Source organism: Amblyraja radiata, chromosome 5, assembly GCF_010909765.2.
Source record: "Amblyraja radiata isolate CabotCenter1 chromosome 5, sAmbRad1.1.pri, whole genome shotgun sequence".
NCBI classification, from domain to species: Eukaryota; Metazoa; Chordata; class Chondrichthyes; order Rajiformes; family Rajidae; genus Amblyraja; species Amblyraja radiata.
The window spans coordinates 81,400,236-81,412,066 of NC_045960.1; the positions used below are offsets into that span (position 1 = coordinate 81,400,236).

General features: G+C 41.2%; 1 protein-coding gene across 1 annotated transcript; it reads right to left on the bottom strand.

Moving 5' to 3' along the window:
• Positions 1-345: 345 nt before the first annotated feature.
• On the bottom strand, positions 346-11,074 carry rrm2 (ribonucleotide reductase regulatory subunit M2). The gene is made up of 10 exons (XM_033021603.1): positions 10,702-11,074; positions 10,488-10,556; positions 9,811-9,963; positions 6,700-6,816; positions 5,744-5,877; positions 5,568-5,662; positions 4,432-4,565; positions 3,773-3,877; positions 3,513-3,626; positions 346-928 (listed from the first exon to the last, which is right to left on the bottom strand). Exons 1-10 carry the CDS (start codon positions 10,792-10,794, stop codon positions 776-778), a joined length of 1,167 nt encoding a protein of 388 aa, XP_032877494.1. The 5' UTR covers positions 10,795-11,074; the 3' UTR covers positions 346-775.
• Between the last annotated feature and the right edge of the window lie 757 nt (positions 11,075-11,831).

Genomic DNA, 11,831 nt, shown 5'->3' on the forward strand with positions numbered 1-11,831 from the left:
ATGTGGCCCTTGTGGCAAAAGGGATCAGGGGGTATGGAGAGAAGGCAGGTACAGGATACTGAGTTGGATGATCAGCCATGATCATATTGAATGGCGGTGCAGGCTCGAAGGGGCGAATGGCCTACTCCTGCACCTATTTTCTATTGGTAACAAAGAAAAGGTGTGTACAAAAATGTAAAGATGGCTCTAGTCGCCCCAGTGAGGTGCAGCACCTCTATAAAATCGCAGTACTCTGCCACAGTGAATTGCCTGCAGTGTTAAATGCTATTGTACCAACTCACCTCAGTGCCGATTCACTGCAGCACTCAACACCCACTGAAAAAAAGCTGTTCAAATGCAAGGCACCAAATGTAAATGTTTGAAACTTTATTTAGAAAGTGCATTTTGATTAAAATATTTACATATTAAAACCCACTGAAAACTGCTATAAACAAAACAGTGGCTAAAGCCAATTAGGCTCCTTTATAGAATGCTTGACAACACAAATCCTCATTCAAGTGTTTCTACAACAAAATGACATACACCCTCTGTTGCAGAGTGCTGTAAACTATGTAATTATACAGTTACACTTGAAGTAACATGTGTATCTTTTATTGCTTTCAAAATCCTACAATGTGCAATCTCCAACTCCAAATTTTGGAATTAGTATGAATGCAGCCTTGTGCCCAAACCGGGTTATTATGAATGCAAACTGAAAAGTCAGTGATGTGTGGAACTAACACGTCAGCTTTTTAAATCCTATTTTGCCATCCGACTGCAAATCTTCGCCATCCTTTCAAAACTCGGCATCCAGTGAGAAAGAATTGTCAGCACTCTTGGCCATCACACCCATCCTCTGATACTCTCCAACTCTCTTTTCAAAAAAATTAGTTTTGCCTTCTAAAGAAATGTTCTCCATAAAGTCAAACGGATTCTCAGCTTTATAGATCTAGAAATAAATAGTTAACACTTGGTTAATTTAGCATTAAGGATTCAATAATATTGAAGCAAAGCAAGAATTTCATTGTCCTATACAGGGACACATGACAATAAACTAACTTGAACTTGAACTTGAACTATATTGCACAGAGACACTAAAGTACTTCATACAGTGCAGGTCTCCTTATTTCAGGAAAGCTGTCAATATATTACAAGCTTCACGATACTGAAGGACACATTGTTTCACAAGGATCGATCGATCGATCAGAATAGCAGGATATATACGGAGAAAAATAGATCTAGATTCTTGTGTCTTATATTCGGTGGGGTATTGACAGGATCGATGTGGACAAATGTGTCTTGTGGGAGAACCCTGAACTGATGGATCACCAAAAAATAAACATGGTGAAACTCATGGAATTTCAATCAGATCGGCCACAATCCTATTAAAGCGGCAAAATAAGTTTGATGCGAGACACTTATTAACAGGGCTCGAAATTAGCGGTTGCCCAGATGCCAATGGCAATCTACAGTCCCGCCGGGCAACCTAAAAGCCATGCCATTTTGCCCGGCTTGGCAAGCACCCGGGACACCTATCGGTTAATTCTGAGCGGGCCCCCTCTCTGTCTCTATCACTCTCCGTCTCCGCCCGCTATCTGTGTCTCGGCTCTGCACGACCGGCCGGATTATACATGCGCACTGCCTCGGCCTGCACATCCTCTCCCTGCACATGTGCACAACCAGCACATCATCGGCCGTGATTGTGTGCATGTGCGACCCTGCACAGGCGCACTGCCACGGCAACTGGTCGGCGTCGGCCACTTTCTCCCTCCCTTTGCATTGAGGAAGATCTGGCCGCCATTGCTGTCTTGGTCGCTGCCTCACCACGACCGGTGAAAACCAACGCAGAATCACTCCCTGGAGCCGAAGTAATTCCCTGGAGTAACTCTTGCTTCTTGGTTTCCTGGTCCTCCAAAAATATTCGAAATGGAATAAAGCAAAACAGGGTTCTTGGGGAAAAAAGAGCTACCTTAAATTTAGTTGGGTACCTGTGGTAGGGTGAAGACTATTCCATGCTTTAATTGTGCGGGGGAACTCCATGGAACAGCCAGCATCTCTGGATAGAAGGCCCTTCGGCCCACAGAGTCCACGCCGACCATCGATCACCCACTCTAGTTCTATCCCACACGTCAGTGACGTATGTCAAGAGTCAAGAGTGTTTTATTCTCTCATGTCCCAGTTAGAACAATGAAATCCTTACTTGCAGCAGCACAACAGAATTTGTAAACATAGTACTCTGTAAACAATGTTATAAACGAGAAAACAAAACTCCATACAGACAGCACTCATATTCAGGATCAATTCCGGGTCTCTGGCAATTTTAGGCAGCAACTTTATGGCCAATGTACTGACCCATAGCCTTGAACTGAATTAAAACATACAGTAGCTGTAATGGGGGACATAGCATCACTTAGAGATTTAAGACTGAAAATTTAGTATTTTTCTTTAGTAACCAAAGTTATCAACGTATAATTTTTTGTGTGTTGGAAAATAAAATAGTGGCACAGCTGGTGAACTTGCTGCCTCACACCAGAGATCTGTGTTCGATCCTGTTCTCGGGCACTGCCTGCGTTGAATTTGCACATTCTCCCTGCAAGCGTGCGGGTTTCCTCCCACATCCCAAAGATGCATTGGCTTTGTAGGTTAACATGTCTCTGTAAAATTGCCCCTAATGTGCAGGGAGTGGGTGAGGAAAGTGGAATAACAGAACATGTGAATGGGTAAACAAAAATGCTGGGAAAACGCAGCAGGTGAGGCAGCATCTATGGAGCGAAGGAAATAGGTGACGTTTCGGGTCGAGACCCTTCTAGGACTGATGCGACGGAGGCCGTAAGTAGGAAGGAAGAGGCGGAGACAGTGGGCTGAGGGAGAGTTGGGAAGCGAAGGAGAAAGCAGGGGACTACCTGAAATTGGAGGTCAATGTTCATACCACTGGGGTGTAAACTACCCATGCAAAATATGAGGTGCTGCTCCTCCAATTTACGGTGGGCCTCACTCTGGCCATGGAGGAGGCCCAGGACAGAAAGGTCAGATTATGAATGGGAGGGAGAGTTGAAATGCTGAGCCACCGGGAGATCAGGTTGGTTGTTGTGAACTGAGTGGCAGCGAAGCGATCGCCAAGCCTGCGCTTGGTCTCACCGAGGTTGATCATACGCTGAATAATCACATTTTTGTTTGGAAGTGGAAAGAGATAATACAAATTGCATTCATTGCAACGTGTAAAAAAAGATGAGATTCTGTATTGTAATTTTGCTGCATGTCATTGTGGTATATATCATGTCTTGATTGGTGAATATGTTTAGTTTGCGTCTTTATTTGAAGCAGAAATAATGTGTATGCTTCATTGACCATAATTCCAACTGATAACTACGCACTTTGTTCGAGCACAATATTGCACACGTCATGCCAGCCGTCTTAAATGACCACCTAAACTATCATTTGGCAACCTAAAAAGCTGCCGAGGTTGCCCAGCTGGCAACAGGGGAAAAAAGTTAAGTGAGAGCCCTGATTAATATCATGTTTGTATATCATACCTTATTGAATCCCAGTTCCAACATCAATCGGTCAGCTACAAATTCAATGTAACGTTTCATTAAGGTGCAGTTCATTCCAATCAGGTTTACTGGCAAAGACTCAGTCAGAAACTCCTGAAATGCAAAGTTTATTTTAAATTCCTTATTTTTAGTAGGTAAAAGATGGAAAATAATACTCAATACCTTGTGCTGTGTAGATTACAGGCACCAAGCAGTACCCTTTCATACAATTTTTAAAATATATATATTAAAAAAATTACCTGTTCTATATTAACAGCATCCTTAATGATCCCTCGTACCTTCTCCTCTGAAGTTTTTTGTACCAAGTGTTTGAACATCAAGCAGGCAAAATCGCAGTGCAGACCCTGGAACAAACATCACAGCAGCACATTAAGTCTGGCAGAAATTTTGTTTAGATCAGAATGGCACTACTGTATGTAACGAGTCTGCCAATAGAAGTGTACTGCAGAAACCAATCTAACAGATTGGTCAAACAAATGTAATAAATTGAACTACACATCTAACTTTTCCAGCCTCAAAGCTATTTTAACCTTTCAACTGGATAACTCCCATGGTTAGACTTTAAAAAAGAAATCAATAAACGTGGATCCTTTTTCAGATATTTTACTTAATTGATTATTAGCAAACAAGAAATTGCACTACAAGCACAATGCTAAATTTCTACTTTTGCTATAAAGTGGGACATTTCAAGAACTCCTGCTCCTTTAAAGAAGAAAAAGTGACACATCATGAACTACATCAGCCACTCAGAATCCTATCCAAGCAAAAACTATTGCTTTCAGCAGGAAAGTGGAATACTGGAAATTAAACAGCGAGAATTGGTGTTAAAAAAACAATATCATTCATTTTAAAGAGGCTTTGAATCAAATCCACAACCCGGGCAGCTTGATTATCATACCTCATCTCTGCTGATCAGCTCATTGGAGAAAGTCAACCCAGGCATTAAACCTCGCTTCTTCAACCAGAAAATAGCAGCAAATGATCCAGAGAAGAAGATTCCTTCAACAGCAGCAAACGCTACAATCCTCTCACCTGGTAAATTCAAGAATTTAACATATTCAAATGTGTTTAAGCTGTGAATGCAACTTTGTATTTTAAAATACAAGCACCTTTAAAAAAAATGTTTTTAATTAAAATGCTTTTATTTATGCAGATCCCATCACACAAGGGATCTGTTTATCCCCAAGGCCTGGAATTTCCACGCTTCAGCTCACTTAGATTTGAGGGAAGACCCAGTGACAATGCATCTGATGGCTCTGACCCCGCTTGTCAGATTTCCTGCAGAGTGCAGGAATTTACTGTTGTAAATCCAATCTCAGGGTGAAACCCAAAATCAGCCCAACCATTAATCCTCTGAAAACTGCCCCAGCCACATCACATGGACTTGAATTGTTTTCCCTGGAACATTGGAGATGGAGGGGAGACCTACTCAAAATTGAGGCGTAGATCGCCAACCACCACTTGAGACGCAAGTTGTGGTGCTAAAATGCTAAACTAACAGCAAACATTTGTATTGATTAGACAATTCAAACAGCTTTATCCACCGTTGTCACTGGGGCCAAAAGTGAAGTATTCTAATTCACAAGGGTAATTAAAGGATAAAGTGGGCAGCAGTGCAACAAGTATGCAGGAAGAGGAGGAATTTCTTTAGTCAGAAGGTGGTGAATCTGTGGAATTCATAGCCATATGAGGCTGTGGCGGCCAAGTCAATGGATATTTTTACGGCAGAGATAGATTGATTCTTGATTAGCAAGGGTGTCAGGGGTTATGGGGAGAAGGCGGCTAGGAGGGAAAGATAGATCAGCCATAATTGAATGGCAGAGTAGATTTTAATGGGCCAAATGGCCTAATTCTGCTCCTATCACATAGATTGTTATGCGATATTTCTAAAATATCCAGTGACTTTGTAATTTCAGGTATTTCCTGGATTAACTGCATGGAGTAAGAATGCACTGCGGTTACATTGGATGTGACGTTATTGTTAGAACTAATTTTCTTTAAAATACCCACTTTCAATAGTAAGTCACTACTCACCAAATGTTGCTTGCTGGTCACCAATCCAACACAGGGCCCAGTCAGCCTTTTTCTTCACACAGGACAAAGTCTCAATTGCATTGAACAAATATTCTCTGTGAAGCAGAATGGATAATTCATAAGCATGAATGCAGAGAAAAGTCAATAATCTGTGGCTGCCATGAGAATTTAATTACCTCTCATTAGAATCCTTAATGTAAGTGTCAATTAGAAGACTGTACATTTCAGAGTGAATATTTTCCATTGCAATTTGGAATCCATAAAAGCAACGAGCCTCTGTTATTTGAACTTCTTGACTGAAACGCTCAACCTTTGGACCAATGAAAGCAAGATCAGCAAATAATCCAAGAAAAAAACTCTTGACTTTAATATTCCAGTTAAAAACAATACATATAACCATATAACAATTACAGCACGGAAACAGGCCATCTCGACCCTTCTAGTCCGTGCCGAACACGTATTCTCCTAGTCGCATATACCTGCGCTCAGACCATAACCCTCCATTCCTTTCCCGTCCATATAACTATCCAATTTATTTTTAAATGATAAAATCGAACCTGCCTCCACCGCCTTCCCTGGAAGCTCATTCCACACAGCCACCACTCTGAGTAAAGAAGTTCCCCTCATGTTACCCCTAAACGTCTGTCCCTTAATTCTCAAGTCATGTCCCCTTGTTTGAATCTTCCCTACTCTCAGTGGGAAAAGCTTATCCACGTCAACTCTGTCTATCCCTCTCATCATTTTAAAGACCTCTATCAAGTCCCCCCTTAACCTTCTGCGCTCCAAAGAATAAAGCCCTAACTTGTTCAACCTTTCTCTGTAACTTAGTTGCTGAAACCCAGGCAACATTCTAGTAAATCTCCTCTGTACTCTCTCTATTTTGTTGACATCCTTCCTATAATTAGGCGACCAAAATTGTACCCCATACTCCAGAATTGGCCTCACCAATGCCTTGTACAATTTTAACATTACATCCCAACTTTTATACTCAATGCTCTGATTTATAAAGGCCAGCACACCAAAAGCTTTCTTTACCACCCTATCTACATGAGATTCCACTTTCAGGGAACTGTGCACAATTATTCCCAGATCCCTCTGTTCACCTGCATTCTTCAATTCCCTTACATCTTACCAAGTTCTCATTAACAATACCATCACTGGCTGCAAAAAATGCCAAGACGTGAGAAATGAAGTATCGCTCCTCTGACTTCAAGGACTCCCAGTGCTGGAGATCCTTTGAGAGATCAACCTACAAAAGCAATTCATAGCTATTAATACCCAGGACAGTCACAAAATTCAACAATAAAACCTTAGGTTGTAACTTCAGAGCAATGCAAAAAAAAGGTACAGAACGACAAGACACGAAAATCTTCACTTTGTTATTGGTGAAATGTGAACCTGGGATGGAGGAAAAGGCTGGATAGTCTGGCATTTGAAAAAATGTCTTAAAATTAAGTATCTTGTGTTTAGAAATAGTTTCATTCAGATATTGATAGACAACAAGGTTATGAGGATCGAAGGTGATCAGAAATAGTCAATTGGCCAAGAATGGGTAGGTGCATAAAGAAAGCAAGAGACAAAACATTATGCATTTATTTTGGGGTAAGAAGGAAAAATCAAGAAAGATAATGGAAAAGTATAGACAGGTTTTGTCTATAGAGATAACTCAATGAAATCAACAATGAGGACCAACAACATCAATTGTTCAGCTGTTAAGCTTAATGACATATGGTGAACAAGAACAACCAAGCTAGAAAGATGAATTCATGACATGCAACTTGTCACCATGGGGGAAAGATTCAGCTCTTGGGGTTCTTCATTATGGAAGCAAAAGGGTTAGATTCCAAAAGATATGCTAATAAAAAAATTCAGGTGTCATTAAACTGTGCACACTTATTTGAGAACAGGAGATAAGAGCTCAAAGTCAAAGCTTTTTCCACCTCAATTTTCAGCTCTACGTACACAACTGATGAAAGACCAGAACTCAATGCACAGGAAGGTTTTTAAACACACGAGTCAGTCATGGTAGAAGTTAGCATTCAACCCCAGTGTTATTTTAGAAACTAAACCACTGCCCAAGTTTTTGCAGTCCAGGAATAAAGGGAATTATCATTTTTCATGCATTCCCTCTCATTGGAAACAGGTTAGCACCAGCTAAGTGTAAAGGTTTGTTAATGGTAACTAATGTCTAAGGTTGCAAGTGGAATGGAGAAAATGCGATTGAAAACAATCAGAAATGCCAAAAATCTGAAAACAAAACGTTGAAATACTCATGAAACTGTAGCATCTTAAGTAAAAAAATACAAACTGTTGGGGGAATTCTGGGTCAGTCAACATTGGTGAAAAGAAAGTTAGATGTTTCAGATCATGTCCCCATTTCAGACAATGAAGAATGCAGTGTTAGGCAGTATGAGGGAATGTTGAATATTTCCAGCAATTGCAAAGTTTTGTATCCTAGTTCCAACAATGCCACTCATTCATTGCCTCCACCATTAATTTTATTTCCATCGCTTCCAGGCAGAACTGATGTAATAAATAAACCCTCACTGTCACTCTCAGGCAGGTGCATTGTTAAGACCCTTAACTCTTTCCCAAAACATTTATTTATTTCTGATGGAAGATTACTGACTTGTGCTACTAGGTTTTTATTTCCATGAATGTGATCCGTAAGATATTACGGCTTCAGCATGTAGATAGAAACAAGCACAGGTTTTCAGGACATGGATGCCAGTGTGAGCCTTCTTTATTTCACAAAAGTACGCTGTGCATACTCACCCATATTCACGAGACTGATAAGACAGAATATATCACGACACAAACCATACCAATAGTACTGTTCTTAAAGTTACAGTGACCATTATATACACTACTATCCCCTTAAAAAGTAAAATAACGTAAATTAGACAAAGAATACATTTTATTAATTTAATCTGACGGTTGGTTTACGCACTCCTGAGTGGTTTAGGGGGAGTGTCAGGTTGTGGCTTTAAAGGAGTCAAGTTCAGGATCATTTACCTTTGACTTTATTTGGAGATTCTGCCCTTGCATCTGAATTTGGAATAATACCAAAGTCTGACAGGTCTGCTTCTTCGTCTATGCTTTGCTCTTGTACAGGTTCATCCCTTGCTGGGATCATATGGTTTATGTGCACACTTCTAACATGTCCTCTAATTTCTACCAAGTACCACCTGGTACCACACACTTCAACTACTGTTCCAACCTCCCATGTGTTTGCTTTGTAAGGGGGGCTGAGAACACAAACCTGATCATGTGTATTGAACCTACGTTCTTCTTGACTTCCACCATAACAACGTTTCTGATCAGATTGTTTGCGTTCAACTTTAGATGGGTTAGGTAGAACCAAACGCAGTCTAGCTCTGAGCCTTCTTTTCATGCGTTCAGCTGGCATATACCCTGTGGTAGATTGTGGCGTGGTACGATATTTCAGTAGCTGGCCGCTGTGACGTACTGAATTACCCTAGTACTATTGCCATTTTCGGTTTAGCACAATTTTCATGTATGGAAAAAAAGGATTCTCACAAATTGAATTATTGGACAGCATTAGTCTCCTGTGCATTTTAAGGACACGTTTAAACTACGCCATAAAACGGATTGCAACACCTACCCCTCACTCTAGCTTTCTGCTATTTGAAAATGTTACACGTCTGTTGGTTCAGTTATTATCTGGGAGAACAGCGACAAGGGTCCAGGATAGTTAGCGTCTGTTGAAAAATATTTGCTGTTTTCCAATACTTATGATGAACAATTAAACATGTACTCAAGTTAAACCGGTTATTAATAGGGAAACGTGGACCAGCCGGATTAAAACATTTCCAGCATAATTTTTGTATATGAAAAATGCATTCTCCTGCGAATTTATTTTTTTCAGCAGTAATTATTCTAGCTCCCATCGACGTCTCCTGTATATTTTAAGGATAAGTTTAAACTGCGCGCCATAAACAGGGTTGCAACACCCACCCCTCCCTTTTCCATTCTTGCACAACTCGAGTATAGAAACTAAAACAGAAGATAAATATTCAAAGAACTCCAGACGCCTCCTCCTGGCTTGTTAGGCACAATACAGGTATAAAATACAGCTGTTCGTTAATCGGAGAACAATGGGACCGCTATAGAGCCCAGGTTAAAACACTTAAGGGCTGTTCTAATTTCAAAGTCCAGAAAGTAATGAATATCAGACAAATTTAAACTTTGTAATGAAAAATATTAGCTGTTAGGAAGCTACCTCCTCTGCCGTCCAGAAAGATGCTTCAGCTTTCTTGTACATCCGCCAGACATCGTGATATTGTATGGGGAAGATGACAAAACGGCGCGGATTTTCCCTCAGAAGCGGCTCGTCCTGTAACCTTGATGAGTCGCTGCTTTTTCCAGGCTTGGCCTGTAAATAAAAAATGCACGGTCAAACACATAATCATTTTTTAAAAAGCACAGCTCTTTACTGCGGAATTCGGAGGGGGGGGGTAGAAGGAAGAAGAGAGAAGAGAAGCAAACATTTGGCGCCAATCCTCAAAGAACGCAATTTAAAAAAAATGAATTTTAGGACGTTTAAAACTTTCAAAGATAGGGTATTGCGCAAATACACTCTAGTCTAAAGTGAAGCGAAACGCTTTCCTTGCAGTTTGCAATAACCCCGGAGAGCTGTCGAGCGAGGTTTGGCGCCACAATCTCCCCGCGCTCTCCGGCAGCGGAAAGCCGGTAGACAACCCCTCAAAGACACAAAATGCTGAAGTAACTTAACGGAACAAGCAGGAATAGGTGATGTTTCGGGTCGACACCCTTTAGACTGAGAGTCGGGGAAAACGGCAACGAAAGATATACAGTACTTAGGACAAATGAATGGAAGATACACATAAAGCAACGATTTTTTAAAAAGCCCACATTCCCTCCACTGCATTTACTTACTTGGGCTTCGGCGAAGATGTTGCGGGCGGTTTTACTGGCCAGGACCCGGGTACTGCTTAAAGAAGGCGGCTTTAGAGAAAAGAGAACATAATTACGCCGCCGTTCAATCCTCCGATCGCGTTTGTTAAACAATGGGAACAGCACCCGGCTCACTTAAGACTAGCGAAGCGGGAGAATTTAAAAAGCAGTTTCGTTTCCTCCCCCCTTCACTTACTGTGTTCTCCTTGTCATTAAGAGACACGTCACTCATCTTAGTGAAGACCACATTCTCGTTCTTGGCAGCGAGAGGAGTGCGGGCGGGAAGCATTGTAATATCTAAAATGGTTTACGAATTGGGTCTATTAGCAGAACTATGAACAGGCTTCGGAGTAAAACGAGGGATGCAAAGTAGGGGAAACAATATAAACCAGTTAACTACTGTGATAAACTAGTGCGGGACCCTGCAAAGATTTGTCAGCAGCAGTAAAGTGCCGGTAGAGTTGAGGATGTAGCTGAGCTGCAGACGCCGATAGAGTTGAGGATGTAACGGAGCTGGAGATGCAGACACCGAGCCGCTCCTGGACCGAATGAACGAATGTTGGCGCCGAGTCTCCCTCAAATCCTGGTCGGATTTGGCGTCTTCTCCGAGCCGCCCAATCAGCAGCGGCGGAACCTCCCCGACTGTGACGGCCGGGGTATTGCTGACCAATCAGCACCCGACAAAACCCTTCGCGGGAACTTCAATCTGTCACAGCGCCTCCCGCCCAGCTGGGTTTGAGCGCGGAGAGTCTGCGGTTGAAAGAACAGATGATCGATCACCCGTTTGGCGGGAAACACTGATATTTAGCACATTTTTTACAATAGATTTTTTTCTTACCACCGTCGTAAGATCTTATATTATTTCTTAAGATGTGTACAGATCGGTGCTTAAGCTTTTAAATTGCAAAACTTCATCCGAATGGTTCCCTTAAAACTTGCAAGTCGTTACCTACTGATTTTAAATGAAAGGGAAACACCATCGAAATTTGGCTTTTCACCATGACAATGCAATTTATTGTCTTGATTAAATATAAATCGCCATGTTCATTAAACGCTACCGAGAGTTTTAAACCATAAAATTGATGTAATGCAACAGTAAATCAGAACCGTTTGATATCTGCGAAAATTAACGTGTTCATGAACCAAGTTCTGACAGATTCGATCCTGCATTATTACGATTCCGTATATTCGCAGATCAGAGTGGGATAAAATATAAACATAATGTATTTGAATACGCAATGAAAGCCTAAGACAACCGCATACATAATGTAATGTATTTATTTACGTTAGTAATATACAAGGAAATACAATTACAATCAAACCGCG

What these genes read in the sequence shown, in the direction of transcription:
- rrm2 (XM_033021603.1), bottom strand. Translation starts at nt 10,794, where the DNA reads ATGCTTCCCGCCCGCACTCCTCTCGCTGCCAAGAACGAGAATGTGGTC. An exon ending in GTATTGTTAATGAGAACTTG is followed by an intron (nt 5,878 to 6,699) that starts GTAAGATGTAAG and finishes ATTGGTCCAAAG; the next exon opens with GTTGAGCGTTTCAGTCAAGA. An exon ending in TGACCAGCAAGCAACATTTG is followed by an intron (nt 4,566 to 5,567) that starts GTGAGTAGTGAC and finishes TGAATTTACCAG; the next exon opens with GTGAGAGGATTGTAGCGTTT.